At 44.5% G+C, this 19,933-nt stretch overlaps 1 protein-coding gene across 2 annotated transcripts in view; it reads right to left on the reverse strand.

The window, feature by feature from the left end:
• VPS35L (VPS35 endosomal protein sorting factor like) overlaps positions 1-19,933 on the reverse strand; it is a 116,549-nt gene that overhangs the window by 57,888 nt on the left and 38,728 nt on the right. The window contains exons 10-14 of one of the 2 annotated variants that reach the window (XM_047087276.1): positions 13,502-13,598; positions 12,756-12,803; positions 10,995-11,088; positions 6,649-6,726; positions 6,029-6,151 (exon numbers count right to left, since the gene is read on the reverse strand). In XM_047087276.1, the coding sequence (XP_046943232.1) occupies positions 6,029-6,151; positions 6,649-6,726; positions 10,995-11,088; positions 12,756-12,803; positions 13,502-13,598 (440 nt within the window). Of the gene's footprint in view, positions 1-6,028; positions 6,152-6,648; positions 6,727-9,425; positions 9,737-10,994; positions 11,089-12,755; positions 12,804-13,501; positions 13,599-19,933 lie in introns of those variants that run through there. The other variant, XM_047087277.1, reaches the window with a different exon arrangement.

Here is a 19,933-nt window from a genome sequence, read left to right on the forward strand (position 1 = left end):
TCTCTCCAAATAAACTTAAAAAAACACAAAAAACACTATAATAAGAAATGATTATGGAAAAAAAAGTTTAAACCATACCACCTTATAGTAAGTAAAATGTGAATGCTTTCCTTTCTAACTCCTGCTTCCTAGGAAATCACCAGTGTCGACAGTGTGGTGTTTATCTTTCTAGACCTTTGTCTATACCCTGTGAATATATAGCTTTTTTTGTAAAAGCCCAGCTTGAGATTTTTGTTTTATAAAAACGAATAATCTTGTACACATGGGGGTCACAAGTTGCTTTTTTTACTCAAGAATCTAGCATGGGCCTCCCTCTTCCCATGTCAGTACACACACATCTACCTTATTCTTAATGGCTGAGGAATCCCTACCACACACAGAACATTATTGTTCTGATTGTTGCTGATACACTTTAAAAGTTTTTTTATTTTGAACCAATTACAGACTCATAAGAAATTGTAAGAATGACAGAGGTCCTGGGTAACTGTCCCCCAGCTCTCCGCAATGGTGACATCTTACTTAACTACAATTGCATTATCAAAGCCAGGAAATTGACGTTGGTAGAATACCATTAACTAGACTATTCTACCAGGTTTTCTGTTCACGCTTTATTGCGGGGAAAGGGGAGATCTTTGTGACAATTCATTAATATATATGAGTTTATATAACCACCATCTTATTTAACTATTGGATTTTTAATGTCATCTCCAGATGAGGGTTATTTACCTACTTCAAAAGTACGGGAAACGCAAAAGAAGTTGGACCAATACCGTGTTTCTAAAAGCTTTCTAAATTGAGAGCAACTCTCATGCAGCTAAGAGTGCTCCCAGATTTGTATTTCTGCTTTTGCTACATAACCTTCCAACCAGTGTTTACAAGTACTGCTTCATTAAAATATATATATAGATTGAATATATACGTATCCTATTTTCCTTATTTCTCTGAATGAAGCAAACATGTAATGGGTGGGCAAAATCATAAACTGATCTTATGTCCCTTCCCCCACCAGTCCAGGTCTCAAAGAAAGTATTTCAAAGTGAATAAAAAGAAATCCTATACCCCACACATTACAAGGAGAAAATTTTAATTTCTCATATTATTTCTCTTTCACTGGCAATTTTTTCCTAATTCAAAAGAATGAAAGTGATACGCCTATACGCTTCGGCAGAAGTCAGCAATGGCCAAGGCTAGTGCTACATGTGCACCGCCAGCCGCATCACGTGTTAGAGAATTTACAGGGCAACTCGTAGTATGCCCATTAGGTAACAGTCCCATGGGTCAGTTTGTTAGGGCCTTTAAATCCCTCCTCAGGTATAGCCATTAACAGCAGTTTCTAGAAAGAGTTTAGGAGTTGAGAGATCTCCTGGGTTCAGAGTTACCGATAAAATGGCTACATGGCTTTGACTCTTTCTAGTGGTGTGACCTTACCAAGTTGTAAGCCTCGTGGGCCTCATCTGTATCACAGGCATAACAACAAAACCTAGCCTCGGAAAGCCGAGCATGAGGAAGGCAGACCAGGCAATGGAACTAACGCAGGGTCTGGCACCCAGAGAGCCTCAGGAAGAGGTGATTATGTGAAGGGCTCCAGGGCTTAGCATCTCTGACTCACTTCCCACCTCCACTCCTCACATCCAACAAATTCGACTCTGAACACCTCCCGACATGACTGAGGGTCACAGAACTTAACAACAGGTATTTGTTCTGATGTGAAGTGAGGGAAAAGCACCACAAAATTACGCACACAAAATCCTTACCTCTAAAACAAAAATACAGAGCAAGAACCGGAGCGGACAGAGAAATATGAGTATGGAAACGTATCAAAATGTTAACACGGCAGGATTTTAGGTGGCTCTTTTTCTCCTTTTCACCTGTCTTTTCCAAATTCTTTCCAGTATATGTATTTTTATTAAGGTTTTCTGATTACAGAAATCTTCTCCTTCCCGTTCCGCGGCTTACCAACCCTTCTTCTTTCTCTCATCCACCTGGTCTGCACCTGCCAGTCTGAGGTTCGAGTGTTGCTTGTTTCCCATCGTCCTCCTGATGGAAGTTCTCCAAGCTCTGCCTGATCTCCACCACACCACGTTCGCCGACTCTGTAACCCGGTCCACATCCAGCCAGCCCAGTTTCTCCCTCTTCTCCAGTAATGCTGGTCTCCTTAATATGCCTCTTACCTGCCTCTACGTGTACAGTTCCTTCCCTGGGCCCTTCCTTTACTCCCTGAACCCGCCCCCTACTTGTTTCCTGACCTGCAGGTCAGCCCAGACCCCCATCTGCCTGAGTCCCGCAGAGACCAAACATAAGGATGGCAGCCGCTTGCTTTGCCTGGTGTCCCTATCTCTTGGCCACGCACTGATGTGTATTATCACGGTCACCTCGTGACAGCCCTTCAGGGAAGGTTCTAGCATTGGTCCCATTTTACAGCTAGTAAAACTGAGGCACAAAGAGATCAAGGAGCCCAAGGCAACACAGCCATAATCTGAACCCAGGACTGCCCAACTGCCTGTCCGGCCTCTAAAGATGCACTTCCCTCTTCACTCATCCAACATTTACAAACCGCACTGCACAGCTTAGCAAGGGACCACATGGATTCCCCATCAGACAAGACCCACCACTCATGTCAGGGACCAGAACTTTCTCCTTCTACACCTCCCATACCACCTCTGGCAAACGAAAAGCTACTGAAAATGATGAAAAGCTTACCAAGGGATTTGTTTTCACTGCCCAAAAACAGATCTTAAGAGATGGTTACTTTTTTCCATGCAGAATGTGCCTGAAATTGAGGGCATAAGTCCATTTTTTTACTTACTATAATATTATTTCAGTTGTATGGGGGGCAGGGATCCTGTCTTCAAACAACAAAAAAGTCTTTCTAAATAATGACTGATTTTTTTTTTATTTCAATTTCAATCTGAAATTTCATATGGTAGATATTCATGGCTGAAGCCATTTCTCCTGTCCCCTATCTTACTGCCTGCCCTGTATATTTTCGGCCAAACTGACAACCCCCTGTTTGGGAGGCATGGCCTAATGTCCCAAATGACACATCCCAGCCACTCAGAGTTTTTAGGCATGAGACACACCCATTTTCGACACCACCTTCCACAATGACATGGATTCTTCTGCATTTTGAAAATGATTAACATTTTTTTAACGTGATGCTGCAAGTCCCGTATTTAAGTGCCCGAAGAATCAGAGTTTATTATTATTCGGGTGACCTAATTTTTTTAATCACTTCTTCTGGCACAGTAATGATTTCCTAGAGTTTTACTCCCTGGGAAAGCTGTGTTCCCAGCTTCTGCCATCCTTTGAGATTACTGGTGCTTAAAATAAAAGGAAGAATGCCTTATGACATGTACCTTTTGTTTTAATCCGATTTGTCCTTTTCATTAAAATAAGGAGAAAAAAAAAAAAAACAGTGTTCCCATTTTCAAATTTTCAAACCCATCAAGCCTACTCACAGGCTTTAGTCACTCAACTGAACAGGTGGGGGCGCCTCTCTTTCTAGTCAGGCTTGCGGTACCTCTTCCCAGGAGCCTGGGCCACCATGTGACTGCTGAGACTCCCGAAGATCACAGAGATCGACCAGCAAATTTTCAATCTTCCATACATATTGACTTGATTTAAAATCAACTTAATGGGAAAAAAGTCACCTGAAATTTAAGATGCCCCTTTTTTTCTCCTCATACTTCAGGATTCAGGAAAATTGAAATGGAAGTAATGCATTATATTTGGTTGAAAAAGTTAGAAAACACAGATAGGCCAAGAAAAGGAAGTTAAGACGATACAAAATCTCACCTTCCGGTGCTATTTCGACATCCCCCCTCCCCAGTTCTCTCATACAGATATAAAAATCATGTCCACAGTCCTGAAAACACAACAAACACTCCAGTGCTACGATTGGGGGACTCCACCAAGCAACGCAAATCGATTGTCCTATTCGATTTGTGCAAAAAACCCCCAAAAACAGGAATTAATGCTTCCGTTTCAAAGATGAAAAAAAAAAAGACTCAGAGCGGTTAAGTAGGGACGAGTGACTTGACTGTTCTGTCCCGACAGCTGGAAGCAATGGAGCTGAGATTCGGACCCAGGCACCCCGACTCCAGGGCCCAACATGAACACCGGGGCCATGCTACCACTTAGAATACACACAGCAAGGCACGTAGCCTCCTTGCTGGACACACTGGTTATTGCGAACACCCTTACATCATTATGTACAGATCTTCATCATGGTCTTCCATCGTTTTAAATGGGCCCTGCAACACCCCATTGAACCTACATGGATCCCCAAATCTAACCAATCCCTTGTGATGACAGCTTCCAATGCTGTGCCAGCACGAACCCATACACCTGGACGTACGTGTGCATGCCTGTGTCTTTACGCACTTGTCCAATTATTTCTACATGCTATTCTTTTTTTTAAGTTTACTGTTTGAGAGAGACAGAGACAGTATGAGTGGGGGAGGGGCAAAGAGGGGGGTGGAGAGACAGAGAGAGAGAGAGAGAGGGAGAGAGAATCCCAAGCAGATTCCAAGTTCAGCACGGAGCCTAACGCAGGGCTTGAACCCACAAAACCATGAGATCGTGACCTGAGCTGAAATTAAGAGTCAGAAACTTAACCGACTGAGCCACCCAAGCACCCCTTACGTTTAATTTTACCGTTGTAAGAGTGTTAACATGAGATCTACCTCTTAACACATTTTTTAAGTGTGTGATACAGTATCGTTAACTACAGGTACAGTGTTATACAGATCTCTAGAGCTTATTCATCTTGCTTAATTGAAACTTTAAGCCCATTCTTAAAAAACTGATTATTTTGAGAGAGAGAGAGAGAGAGAGAGAAAGAGATAGAGTGCCAGCAGGGGAGGGGCAGAGAGAGAGGGAGAGAGAGAATCCCAAGCAGGCTCCACGCTCGAATCCACGAAACCGTGAAATCACGACCTCAGCCGAAACCAAGAGACCACGCCACCACCCAGGCTCCCCTACACGATAACCTCCCCCTTTTTGTAATGTTTTTATTTATTTTTTAGAGAGAAAAACAGAGCATGAGCAGGGGACGGGCAGAGAAAGAGGGAGACCTAGAATCTGAAGCAGGCTCCAGCTGAGCTGTCAGCACATGATGTGGGCTTGAACCCACAAACTCTGAGATCATGACCTGAGCCGAAGTGGGATGCTTATTAACCGAATGCGCCACCCAGGCACCCCCACTCTGCAATATTCTTTAAGAGGGATCGTTTAGTCAAAGTCGTATCCTTTTATCTCTTTCTTTATGGCTGTCAAGGTATTTGCAGCTTCCAGGAAAAGGGAGGTATATTTGAATTTTGCTCTCCACTACGCATCCGTGTTTAGTAGCAAGACCCCTTCTTCCTTCTCCCCACAGACTAAATTCTGAACCATCTGCTGAAGTAGCTTCATCTACCACAGTTACCAGGCCAAGTAGAACTGGTGTTCTACTTCTCAGTCTCGGGTAAGAAAAAGAATGTTTCTGCTAGTATTCTGATTGTACTTGAATTCCTAACGCTACTTCGATTAGACCAAAAAAAAAAGAAGGAACAGGAAAAAAATCTTATAAATGCAATAACCTGAGTTTCACTTTCCCTCTGTAAAAGGGGGCAACTGTTACCTGTTCTACCAACTTCTTAGATTACTGTAAACACGAAAGGGGGGCATGAAGTTTAGTGAAGAAGCAATGAAACCCACTGTCCCCGTAGCCACATTCTACGGGTTGGTGTCCAGTCACCATGACCCGAGGCACGTGACCTTTCAGAGGTATTTGGCCTCTCTGAGCCTCCCTCCCAGAGTTGTTAGATGAGACAACCAAGGAAAAGTGCTGAGCAAAGAATCAGCCACCATGGTGAGCCCTACCCTTTGAGACGGCTGGCTAGCACTGGGGTTGCTGTGGCCATTATCAACGGGCCCTGTTTACATCCCCGAGCACCACGGTGTAGAGGTTGTGACAACACAATGGAAGGGAGGGGAGCCCCAGCATTCCTCCTGTGTGAACTTCACACCGAAGCCACCTGGCAGTTACCTCGGGGGCATGGTAGGAGATGCACTGGAAGATCCAATCCATGGCAGGCGAGTACAAGGGCAGGTAGGATGGGAGCTCCACTCCCTGGACCACCAGCTGGTTCTGGACTGTATCGCCATGAATCTATAGGAGACCAAATAAACACTCAGAAAACGAGGGGAATAATAATCAACGAAGAGCAAGTAACTCACAGACTGTGCATACTTGTAAGCATTTGGGTGGCCTCAAGAGAAATAGCCTGGTTTCTCAGGTTTTCTGGTTTTTTTTTTTTTAAACTAGAAAAAACACACAGAAAGTTTCCCATGTCGCCAAGCTGAGCTGTTTTGGGAACGCGTGCCGTGCAGAGAAGTAACCTGACAAAAATGGACCCAGCAGATGTGAGGAAGAAAGGCTGATCAACTAGAGACATTTCCTGTTAACACATGCATATTAATTCTCCCCGCTTCCTCAGTACAATCAACACATTTTAATTATCTGTAACAAACGCGAGTACAATTTTGTGGGGTTTACACATTTAAAGAGCTTTAAGGCAATCTCAACTTGGAAATCCAACTGGGTTTTGTGAATTCGTGATCATGTAACTGTTATATCAATTAGCTGTTCCGACAGTGTTCTCTTACCTGTTTGAATGTGAGGAGGAAGTCAAAGAAGTTCTTATTCAGGCTTTCTTTCAGATGTGGAGCCACCTCCATCCCCACCTGTGGCCAACCAAAAGAAAACTACCTTGACTCTGGACGAACAGGTTGCAAATAATATATACGGTGGGATCCCATTTTTGTAAATTAAAAATAGACACAGGAATAAATGTAGGCATTGAGTCCAGAAAGTTAATTTTTCTTCTTTTTGCTTATCTGTTTTCTTATTCAGTAAGCATGCATGCTTTTATAAGAAAAACCACAGAAGCTATTTTTAATGAAAAAGAGGCAACATTTGCAGTAATCATCTTTGCAATTTCCCAGAGGTAATGAATGTATTTCTGAACAGATGACCAAGAGAACAAATCAATACAGTGCAAAGGAAGAAAGTACCCTCAGGATTGTGTATACAATATTCTCTTCCTCTCAAAAGAAAAAAAAAAAAAGAAACACACATGTGGCCGCACTTACTAGATGAAGCAAAAAAGACTTTGGTATAAGAGAGTCAGCTGGGATTTCACCGGTGCATTGTGAAAACCTACAGATTCATTCTTTGCTGGGCAGTCATGGAAGCAGACAAGCTTTTTTCAACATATTTTAAGCAATTTTATATAAGATCAGCATGTGGTGGGACAATGCTATAACCCATTGGCTCCTGCATTCGTTGTTTAAAAAAGAGTGGAACATTCCAGCTGAAAAATTTTGCTAATCATAGAGAAGGCAGCCAGAGCCCTGGGATTGGATGGAAAAGTGAAGGTATGAGCTACGGAGGGGAGTTCATGGGTTTAAAACAAAAGCATAGTGGGGCGCCTGGGTGGCTCAGTCAGTTCGTGGTCCGACTTCAGCACAGGTCATGGTCTCACAGTTGGTGGGTTCGAGCCCCGCATCAGACTCTGTGCTGACAGCTCAGGGCCTGGAGCCTGCTTCTGATTCTGTGTCTCCCTCTCTCTCTGCCCCACCCCCACTCACACTCTGTCTCTGTCTCTTAAAAATAAATAAATTTTTAAAAAATAAAAAAAATAAAACAAAAGCATCGTAATGTTTCTTGAACTGAGCTTCTCGGATACATCTCAATTCCAATTGCTACTTAAGCACAAAACAACTTTGTACGAGAAGGTGCTTTTCTGGGACCCGGTTTCCTCAAACGGGGACAGATTTCCGCCCGCTCACCTCCCCCTACTCAAGGTCATGAAGATGAACGATAATGCTATTTTTTAGAGACCATGAAGAGTCCCTTTGAGAACAATCATGCGCGATCTATGGGGCGCTGACTTCCAAGGGCAGCTCCGTGGCTGTTGAGGTTTTCAAGGACAAGCAGCAGATAAAAAAAAAAATACTAACAAACATCAGATCCAGTTCTACTGTGTTCTACTGTCTTCCCTTCCACTTAATCATACCGTAGAAAAGGCAGTAATTATCTGTTAGGCAACAGTTACGGAAGGCCCAGTGAACAAGCAACAGCAATGAGCTGAAGGGGCCGTGACTTAGCAGAGGAGTTAATCATACTTTCCTTTAATAAACAGCTTTGAGCTCCGCCCACGCCCTACCCACTCACTGCTTTTCTGTGTTTTGTTTCTCTTTCCATCAAGACAAATGAGCAGCTTGGAAATCTGCTTGGGTCTAAAAGATTTCTACCCAGAGTAGCAAGGGTAGTAGCTCATGATTTCCACCTGCTGTTTCCGCCTGCCTGGCGTGCATTCCCTATTTCTGGCATCAGCAAATTGGATTTATCTTTGGGGAAGCAAACCTCCCTCTTACAGCATTAGGTTTGAGGAGAAGCTGGACCCATCCTACCCTGAGTTCCAGGGGTAGGCACAAGATCCGGGCTTACTCAGGTGGCAGATCTCATCCCATGGCCACAATGACTGGCCTACTGAGGGACAAGTGACCCAAGATGGTCCACTGAGAGTCAGCCATGAGGCTCTGGCCCACACTTCTGAGGAAAAGGCATTCTCTTTCCACTGGGAGGATGGAAGCCTGGAGCTGCTGAGTAAGGCACAGAATGAAGTCAACCCAGATGAAGGCAGAGCTGAGTGATGAAGGAGAGGACAGTTCTCGATGACACTCTGAAGGCCCTTGGAACTAGCCATGCCTGTACTGCCCCGAGATCCTTCAGACACATGAGCCAACAAACCCTCCTTTTTGCTTAAAATAGAATAAACTGGGTTTTTGCCGCTTGCGACTGCAAGAATCCTTAGGGATGCATAGGCTGTCCCTTTTATGTCAAAAGACTTAGTAACTACCCAACGTGGGCAACTGATGCAAAACCTGGGTTAACAAACATCATTTCAACAGATCAACTGCATTCTGTCACCGGTCTTCCCGGGTTAGGTCTGCAGTCTCTCTTCACTGTCACTAAGTTTTAAAGTTGCATCTGCCATTGTAAATGCCAGAAACAGGTATCTCTTCCCTAACCTTGCCAACTTTAAACTTCAAGCTTTACAACAGAATGGATTTGCAAAGAACGCGTAGTTCCACCTTTTTGATTTCTCTTTAACGACCAGAATCATCTTCATTAATAAGCACAGTGACTAGATCTTTATTACTCTATTATTCAACAGATGTCAAGGGAAGTCTGAATAATGTGCTGTGTTCAAAAAGGGGAAAGGCAGTGGAGTGCAGATATGCAAATGACGATAAGCCGGCATTTCCCCCATAGGACCCAACACTGTTCCGCACACGATAGGCCCTCAACAAACCCTGACTCAGAAGGAGTATTCAAGCTTCAATACATTCCAAAGCTGAAGCTCTAGGAAACATACCTGATATTCCTGTAAGAAAAATGCCAACCAAGTTTCAAGTAGATGGCAATGCATCAACACTTTAGCCTCTGTTACCAACAGGGAGTACGCTGCCCTTAAATGAAAAGTGTTTTCTTTCCTTCTTAGGGAGCAGACCTATAAAAAGTGTCCTTCATAAGGATGTTTGCTATTTATTCCAAGGGCATCGACTGTTTGATTTCTTTGTGACACTTGAGACCACAGGGCTTCTGTCATTTGCTAGATGTCCTGGAAAGGAAGTCGGTCCAAGACTACTGGTTCTCACCATTCTGATTTAAAAATATGAATGATTGGGGCGCCTGGGTGGCTCAGTTGGTTGAGCATCTGACTTTGGCTCAGGTCATGATCTTACGGTTCGTGAGTTCAAGCCTCGCATCGGGCTCTGTGCTGACAGCTCAGAGCCTGGAGCCTGCTGCAGATTCTGTGTCCCCCTCTCTCTCCGCCCCACCCCTGCTTGTGCTCTCTTTCAAAAATGAATAAACATAAAAAAAATTTTTTTTAAATATGAATGATCACCAGCAAGAGCTGGGGGAGGCCCGTAGCTTTGTCCTCCAGGAAGTCTGCAGTCCATGAGGACTCTAGATAAAAGGGGCAATAAGCCCTCCTTCAAGGCAAATAATGCTGATGGGACTAACAAGGACTCCCTGGGCAAGCTGACAGCAGCTCAGCCTCCCTAGGAGCTGACGAAAAATAACTGTAAACTCTCCATGGGTTGCACTTTTCTAAAGGAAAAGAGTTTCAAGTAGAAGCTTCATGGTGCTTTAAAAGAGAAAAAGGCTGGCGTGGCTGGGTGGCTCAGTTGGTAAAGCATCCGACTTTAGCCCAGGTCATGATCTCCTGGTTTGTGAGTTCGAGCCCTGCATCGGGTTCTGTGCTGACAGCACAGAGCCTGGAGCCTGCTTTGGATTCTGTGTCTTCCTCTCTCTCTGCCCTTGCCCCACATGTGTCCTGTCTCTCAAAAATAAATAAACATTAAAAAAATTTTTTTTTTAATTTAAGAGAGGAAAAAGTTAAGTGATTTACAATCGGGACCACCTCCTCCATCAGAGCAGCTCCAAGAAGAGGCTCTCGTAGCCTGTAGCCTTCCGTGGCTGCTGACACTTATCAGCACCTCACCCTGCCAGGCTGCCCCCACCACTCTCACCCTGCACCAACTCTTTAATGTAGGAAGGGAGAAACCAATAACACAATCCAATCCAAGACAAAAGGAAAGCAGACTTCAATTCAATGAAAAGCAACCTACCTATCAGCCGAAATGCCTTGGGAGCCTCCTTCCCGGCAAAAACGGGAGAAATAATTAATTCTGAAAACCAGTTCATTTGTAAGAAGATAACCTTAAACGCCCCCTAATTAGAGTTATTAAGTGGATCTACTTTAAAATTAATTTTTGAGAGAAATCCTACAGCTGTGCTTTCTGTGGAAGAGCCGTGTTCTAAATTTAGCAGCTAACGAAGTCCTTCTTGTGGTGGCTCGTGAGATGCCGGGGAAGGAGAAGCCTACGTGAGCATGTAAGCAGCCCGTGTGAGCGCCCAGTGACCCGGCGTGGCCTACCCGGCACAGATAGGCCCTCGCGTACACAGACACCAGCGGGTCTCCAATCCCTCGAATCATACACGTCAGTCGGGGCAGACATTCTGAAATCCCCCTGTTAGAAACAAAAAGAGGGCAGCATTATACCCCTTGGGAAAACTCCGTATCTTTTAAAATATAGATAAAGGTACATATGCTTCCTAAACGTAGGGGGGGTGGGGAACAATCCAATTTCAGAGACAAACCAAGGCCAAACCTTGCATTTTCCGAGGCAACCTAACAATAGTCTTTCTCTCTTGACACAATTCACTCACTGCTAAAGTCTTTACCATTTGCTCAGTGCTGGAGTCTAACCTTTACTTTTTTGCCTGTTTGAGGTCACATTTATTTTATTAATTTAACAGGTTTTGTCCCCCAGTTATTTTCCATCCACTGGCTACTCCTTGACCTTCTTGACATTCTCGCCATAGCTATTATTCCTCTGGCACTGACTTCCTATTCTGTGCCCCACTCCGTCCTGGCACCCAGCTCCTGGCACCTCAGGCTGCCATCAATGATCCCCATCACTGTGAACTGTGACTTACTTCTTTCTCCTGCGACATGGCACTTCCCTCTGCCTTGGGCCTCATCCTCCCTGAACGGTGAGGCAAAACAACTATTTCTTTTTTTTTTTTTTTTTTTAATTTTTTTTTCAACGTTTATTTATTTTTGGGACAGAGAAAGACAGAGCATGAACGGGGGAGGGGCAGAGAGAGAGGGAGACACAGAATCGGAAACAGGTTCCAGGCTCTGAGCCATCAGCCCAGAGCCTGACGTGGGGCTCGAACTCACGGACCGCGAGATCGTGGCCTGGCTGAAGTCGGACGCTTAACCGACTGCGACACCCAGGCGCCCCCAAAACAACTATTTCTTTAGCACCAAGGTTATCCCCGACAACTAAACCCAGGTGCCCTTAGATCCAAAAGAAACACCTTTGGTACATATTCCAAACTCAAACTACATCACTACCGAGCACCAACAGTCAGCCTCTGGCTTCAGGGAGTTTATTATCTGCATCAAACAACGCCTTAGGTAACCCAGAGCAACACGCAGCTCAGGGGCAAAGACTTTTGCTTCTGACATCAGCTTCATCACTGTCGTCTGCAGCGCCAGCAAATACTGAGCTGAGCATGAGCCCGCTGTGGGCCAGTCGTGCTCTCAACAAACCCTCCTAGACCTCTTCTTACAGACTTGTTCACAGAGATGGAGGGCCAGAGATGCTAAATAACTTGCCAAGACCACACAGAGTCAGGATTCTTCCATGAGGTACTCAGCCAACTTCTCCTAGCTGGAGTCTTCTCTTCCATAAAACAGCAACAAAAATGCTCTCTTTGGGGCACCCGTGTGGCTCGGTCCATTTAGCATCCGACTTCGGCTCAGGTCATGGTCTCACGTTCATGAGTTCCAGCCCCACATCGGGCCCCTGCTGCTGTCCACACAGAGCCCGCTTGGGAACCTCTGTTCCCTTCTCTCTGCCCCTCCCCCATGTTGTGCTCTCACACACACGCTCTCTCAAAAATAAATTTTTAAAGGTATGCATAAATAAATAAAATGTTCTACCTCAACAAGTTTCCATTTAGATGAGACGGGAAAATGCACAGAAGGTGCTTAGCACTAGATCTATTACATGCCAATTAACTACATGCTAAGGACTCGGCGAATGATAGCTATCATATTGCCATTAGTGTAAGTATGAGATTTCTTGGAAATGTTATGATTCTAGATATATCAGAAGAGCCTTACGTTTTGGAGAGGAACTTGTTACATTTCAGGATGGATGCTTCCACATAACTACGAAAACATTCCATTAAGGAAGACATTTTCCAGATGGCCTGTTCCCTATGGCAAAAAGACTGGACTACTCATGAACAGAACAGAGGCAGGACTTCAGGACAGGGAGGCACAAAGGCTCTCACTAGTCCAGAGAACTAAGCTAATGGCTTGTGGCTTCCCTACTTGGTTTTCAAAGTTTCATACTTATTTAAAATAAATTTTGGAAAATGTTACAGGCTGATTCACGGTGGCGTGCTGAAGTTTAAGCTGCCTTTTGAGCATTTCCAATCAAGGCTTTAGGGGGAAAGAGTGGACTTTAGCTAACCAAGATTCGTTTGTGTATAAGGTGAATTCTGTTCTTCAAAACTTGCATTTGTGCAGGGAACCCTGACCCTGTTCCTTTCAAGTTTTTGAAACCAGGGAAAACACATAAAGATGAAACACTTTAATTGAGAGAATTAATGTGGGAATGTTCCTCTAGGAAACAAAAGCCTGGAACATGGCATCATATTCAAAGTAAGAAAACAGAACACCATTTGGGGAGAGAGGAGTCCAAAGGCTTCGACGATGTGGCTGGCCCTGGATTTTCAGGCTGGTAACCGTAACGGGACCAAATTTTCCACAGGAATTTCAGGGCGCCCCATCACATGGCTTCTATTAGTGGTGCAACTCTTTCAGCCTATCTTTAAAACCATCAGACAAAAAAAAAAGGATACAATCTCGGAATGAGTTCCCTGATGGAAGCAATCTTGAAAAACCAATTTAAGCATGTTTCTTTGGCCGTGTCATTGACATTCTCTGGAGAGAAGTGATCTGGAATGCAAAAACAATACCCATCAGCCCCGCTGTTTCTTCGGATCCGTTACAGCAGCAGGAGTCCTGAGATAGGAGAACGTTACAATGGAGCAGAAAGCATGCCCTACCCAGTTCTCCTGGGTCTTTCCTTCCACTTACTAATACACAATCCGTGACAGTGAGAGCTTACACACGAGACTTTCTAAATGATGCTCAGAGTGCTTTACACATATCAGGTCACCTCATCGCCCCAACAGCCCTCCACGATACATACTTCCATTTTACTCTTTGACAGATGTGGAGACCAAGGCCCAGAGATGGTAAGGGCACACCGCAGGCAAATGTGAGAGCTGCAGTTCGACTCAGGCTGTCTGGCTCCACAGCCTACATTCTCAGCCACCGCCTCTAACACAAGCCAGAGATTCTTGGCATACCTGCCAGTAACTATGACGATATGGTTGGGAATTCCAGGTGATTTACAAGCCTACAACTGTAATGTGGCACGTGATCCAAGTTTGTGCTCTGCGTATCACCTGGGCCACACCTGAAGGTACACCAAGCGGCAAGGTGAGAAACCTGCCAGTTAGACTGACAGCTCAATACTCCCTCCAAGACTTGAGTCGTCTTGCGGCAAAACTGCCAGTTTCCCCCATTATCTGTGCTGTTCCTCTTCAGTAAGAGGCCTGGCCCTTTCCTGCTGGGCACACAGCCATCCCCACAGCTAGGTATGGCCACGCAACCAGCTTCTGGTCCAAGGATAGGAACAGTAGTGCAACTTCTAGGAAATGTCTTGAAGGGAACACCTCCACTCCTCTTTCCTTCTGTCCGTCCTGCTGGATGGAATGCCACTGCGATGCCACAACCTGCATCACGACCTCGAGCCATGAGAGCGACAGGACACAAGTCAGGATCCTTGGCACCAGGCTGGCTGCCCCACCAGCCCTGACCTTGTTATTATTAGAGTTTTCTGGAACTGGTACCCAAGCCTAGTCTTGACATGCATCTTAGTAAGGAATGGAAGAGAGTAGGGAACAAGGAAAACAATCAAAAACAACCTCCCCACCCCCCCCCCCCGCCCGCCCCACAAACTCATCATGTGGCACTGGTTTCTTCTAGGGGCAGAAGTTATTTCTTTTAGGGGCACCTGGGTGGTTCAGTTGGTTGAAAATCTGACTTCTGATTTTGGCTCAGATCATGATCTCAAGGTTCATGAGTTTGAGTCCCATGTCGGGCTCTGTGCTGACAGCACAGAACCTGCTTGGGATTCTCCCTCTCCCCACCTCCCCTCTTCTCTCTCTCAAAATAAATAAACTTAAAATATATGATTTCTTCAAAATGATTTCCACATATTAGATCCCTATCCCACTGCTGGATATGCTTTATACTTTTAATATTTAATCAAAAGGGGGGCCGCGTGGCTGGCTCAGTCGGTAGAGTGTGTAACCCTTGATTGGGAGGTGGGGAGCTGGACCCCCATGAGTGGTGTAAAGTTTACTAAATAAATACATAAATAAATAAGATTCAATCAAAAAGGGAGAAGTTAATCACTTTAGAATATAGCAAACGAACCCTAGCTTGCTGCCCTAATGCGCTGGGCACAGAATCACTTTCTGTCCCTGATTCTGCTTTCTGCAACTGAGTGGCACACGATTAGGGTGATCAAAATTCTGATAGAATCAGCAAAAAGATAAACCTCTAGGTACTTTGCCAGCAGAGAACAGTCACAACTCACAACTGCAGATATTCTGAAACTGCAATCTCAAGTATTTATCTATTTTTGGACATCATGGAATGCTTCATTCATTCAAGAACTATTCTCAGTGCCATTTCCAGAGGGAAGGGAAATTACCATTTTCCCTTTCCTGCCCTGAACCCGTGCACTTTAAGTAACTTTTCAAGTTCCAAGAGATCCAGACAGGAAAAGATAAGGGATATTCCTAAATTCATTTGTCAATCAGGCTCTGTGGAAAAAGGAGGGGTGGGATTCCTTTCCTTTCATATGACCGACTGAATCATGGGACCTGAAACCCAAAAACAAAAATAAGTCTCTGCAGTCAACTAATAAAAACCCCTCACTCTACAGTTGAGGGAAAGGAGATCCAGAAGAGAGCTTCACCATAAGCCATTACCTACCAGCCCTGGCAAGAGCTTTCTCTGGTGAAGCCCAGGGCTGGACACTGGAGACCTCAGAGGCACAGAAAGGCAAGCTGTCCTGCATGTCCACATTGACTGCAAGCTATACAATCGTCTGCAAATGCCAGTACAAAGAAATTAAGAAAAAACTATGTTATGCAGAACTTTAAAATCCTATAGTGAAGTGTGGCCCTGGCAGGCTCAGTCAGTAGAGCATGTGACTCTTGACCTTGGGTCCAAGCCCCACACTAAGTATAGTGTTGACTTACTTAACAAATAAAACCTTGTAGTAAAGTAGATCTTGCATTCCTAGACTTCATTTGCTCAACACAAATGTTTTAAGAACCAACTCAAAGCAGGAGTCTAGCCTCTAAGGAGGTAACAATACACAAGACAGACCCTGTCCTCATGAAACTTAGATTCCAGTGGCGGCAAAAACATAATGGGAAAAAAAAAATAAGCAAGCAAACATATCAGGTAATAGTCAATACCATGAAAGATATAAAACTAAGTATTAGTTAGAGAGTGACTTAGGGGTGCAGACTCATTAGGGTGGTCAGAGAAGGTTCTGCCAGAGTGGCATTTGAGCTGAGCCCTGAATTATATAAAAAGGAGCCAGCCATGTTTAAATGTGGATGGAATATATTCCAGAAAGAGGAAACATCAAGGGCAAAGGCCCTGAGGTAGATATGGTGTCTGGGAGGTCAAAGAAGAAAAAAGCAAGCCAATGTGGCGAGCAGGAAGAGGAGAAGCAGGCAGTACAAGCCAGGTCACACTGGTTACCGCCTTGGTGAGCAGTCAGTTTTGGTTTTTTTTTCCTCTTTTTTTTTCTTTCTTTCTCTCTTTATTTAGAGAGAGAGAGAGATGGCATGAGCCAGGGGAGAGGGGGAAGGAGAGAGGGAGGGAGAAGGAGAAAGAGAAAGAGGGATGGAGAAAGGGGGGAGGGGGAGAGGGAGAGGGAGAGAGACAGAGAGAGAGAGAGAGAGAGAGAGAGAGAGAGAGAGAGAGAGAGAACCCCAAGTAGGTTCTGCGCTGTCAGAGCAGAGCCTGATGCAGGGCTCAAGCTCACGAAACTGTGAAATCAGGACCTGAGCCGAAATCAAGAGTCAGACCAACTTAACCAACTGAGCCACCAAGGTGCCCCAGGAGTCAGAGTTTTTCAAGGTGCAATGCAAAGTCCATGAAGGAGGTCTAAGCAGAGGAATGGCTTAACGGGGCACCATTTATACTTTAGCACTTGAGCTGAGACACGGAGAATGAATTCAGAATTTGGAAATCAATTCAGAGACTTCAATGTAACAAAGAGCAGAGAGTCTCCCTTCTAGTTCCCACTTATTTTTCTTTTATGGTGCTTCTTGCTTCAACCCTGAACTTCTGTGGATATTTCAGGAGGAGGGAGGAGTCTAGTTCTCTTTAATTTGCCAAGTCTCTACCCTAGCAGCAAGAGGTCTCTTTACATAACAGTGTTTATAGGGATGTCATCTTGGTACCGGCCTCCAAGGCCAGGTCAGTTAAGGACTCTGCTTACCCAGATGCAGCCTTCGGGGAAAAACCGAAGATGGGGATGCCCACAGCTGACGAGAACCACAATGCGATAAACCCAAGTTATTTCTCCCAAGATGGAAATAAAGTTCCTTTATCACTTCGAGTAGATGGTCTCTCCGTGAATGTGCTGGATTAAGAAATGTTGGGGGGAAAACCACCCCATCTAGTAGTACATACTTTCCATGACCCCAAAGGACACCAGCATCCTCCTCAACTCCTAAGAGGTACGCCTTAGTTAAAATTCCGGAAGGTGAAGGGCTCAAAAGTGAAATTCACCAGTCAGAACTTGATTCAAATGGAAAGAATGAGTACACATGCCACCAGATTTCTCTCTGCACATAATCTCTTTGGGCAGAATTCTGCACAGTAGATTTGAAAAGCTTTCTGCATAATTATTGTTAAAAGACATCCCCAAGATCACTGACATTTTTGAGAGAGATTTGCCCTTCTCTTTCAGGTTCTTGGAACCACAGAACACAGATGAAGATTTTAACTGAAAGGAAAAATAAATAAATGAATAAATTACTTGCAGAAAGCAAAAACCTGGTTTGCATTGCTAAAGGTAAAAAAAAAAAAAAGGTATTGAGGAAGGAAGAGTTTTTAGTGATGTAAGTGCTAATTAATAAATTTAGACAAGGACTGGAAAAGAATAGGACAATAGCCTTTCATCTTGAACTTCTACGGTTTAGGGAGGGAGGAAGTTGTTAATAACTTTTCACGAATTGGCTCTAAAATGTTATTTGTATACTTAGTGAAAATTGGGAAGAAGGAAAATTACTGTAGTAGATGCAAACTCAAATACCTCTAGGGATTAGACAAGTAACATCTATGTTCTTAAAGGGTTAGGTGTACCATACAGGGTAACAGAACATGTACCAAAAAGCATTTTCTTTTTATTTATTTTTTTTACTGTATACTTGTTTTTGAGAACGAGTGCGAGTGGGGTAGGGGCAGAGAGAGAGGGAGACAGAGGATCCAAACAGGCTCTGTGCTGAGGGCAGAGAGCCCGATGCGGGGCTGGAACTCACAAACTGTGAGATCATGACCTAAGCCAAAGTGGGACGCTTAACCGACTGAGCCACCCCGGTGCCCCTACCAAAAATTATTTTTAAAAATACCGTTGTGGGGGCGCCTGGCTGGCTCAGTCAGCAGAGCATGTGACTCTTCATCTCAGGGTTCTGAGTTTGAGCCCGACATTGAGTGGAGAGATTACTTAAAAATAAAATCTTAAGGGGTGCCTGGGGGGCTCAGTTGGTGAAACGTTCCACTTTGCCTCAGGTCGTGATCCTGCAGTTCCTGTGTTCGAGCTCCGTATTGCAGTCTGTGCTGACAGCTCAGAGCCTGGAGCCTGCTTCAGATTCTGTGTCTCCCCCTCTCTGCCCCTCCCCTACACGTACTCAGTCTCTCTCTCAAAAATAAACATTTGAAGCAGTTTTTTTAGGAAAAAAATAAAATCTTAAAAAGAATTGTTTTTAATGTTCATTTTTGACAGGGGTAGGGGAAGAGAGGGAGGGAGGCAGAATCCAAAGCAAGAACCAGGCTCTGAGCTGTCAGCACAGAGCCTGATGTGGGGCTCAAACTCACCAATGGTGAGATCATGACCTGAGCGGAAGTCGGACGCTTAAGTGACTGAGCCACCCAGGCGCCCCAAAAATAAAATAAAGTCTTAAAAAAAAAATACTACTGTCGCCAAAGAACACGTCTATTTGGGTTTAATTCTGCCTACAAGCGTGCATCTGTCGCTGCTGGTATAGTGTACAAGTTGGCAAGTATCAATTAAGTAAGTGCACCCACATTTCCCAAATCCTTAAAGTTGACAGAGAAGGCCTTTGCGCTCTGGCTGGCCCCTGCCTACCTCTCCAGGCTCAACACCTCCCAATCTTGAGACGCCCTAGAATATGGGAAGAGCTGATAAAAACATACAGCTGTGATGTGGTGAAGGGGAGGGTGTAAAACGGCACCTTGCAATGGAAATATCATGTAAGCCATGTTCCAAGAGATAAAACAAGTGAAATTAAAAAAAAAAAAATTTTTTTAATGTTTATTTATTTTTGAGAGAGAGAGAGAGAGAGAGAGAGAGAGAGTGCATGAGCAGGGGGAGGGGCAAAGAGAGAGGGAGACACAGAATTGGAAACAGACTCCAGGCTCTGAGCTGTCAGCATAGAGCCAGATGCGGGGCTCAAACTCACAAACCGTGAGATATGACCTGAGCTGAAGTCGGACGCTTAACCGACTGAGCCACCCAGGTGCCCCAAAACAAGTGAAATTTTAATACAATACTTCATTTAACCCAATTCATCCAAAATGTCATTTCAACATGTCATCAATTTAAAAAAATCATTAGTGAGATACTTCCTGGTCTTTTGTTTGTATTAAGTCTCTGAAATCCAGTGTATTTTTCTGTTAATGCTTAGCTATTTATTTTCAGAGAAAGAGAAGCAGAGTGATTCCCACGCAGGCTCCAAGCTGTCTGCACAGAGCCCGACGCAGGGCTCAATCTCACAAACTGCGATATCATGACCTGAGCCAAAACCCAGAGTCAGTTGCTTAACCAAGACTGAGCCATCCAGGTGCCCTCAAGTGTATTGTTAATATACACGGCATGCCTCAGTTTGGACTGGCCAGGTCTCAAGTGCCCCATGTGACCCGTGGCCACCATCTTGGACAGCGCAGAT

This window comes from Lynx rufus, unplaced genomic scaffold (genome assembly GCF_022079265.1).
Source record: "Lynx rufus isolate CCGP_SWC_20201006 ecotype Redwood Valley unplaced genomic scaffold, mLynRuf1.p SCAF_23, whole genome shotgun sequence".
NCBI lineage: Eukaryota > Metazoa > Chordata > Mammalia > Carnivora > Felidae > Lynx > Lynx rufus.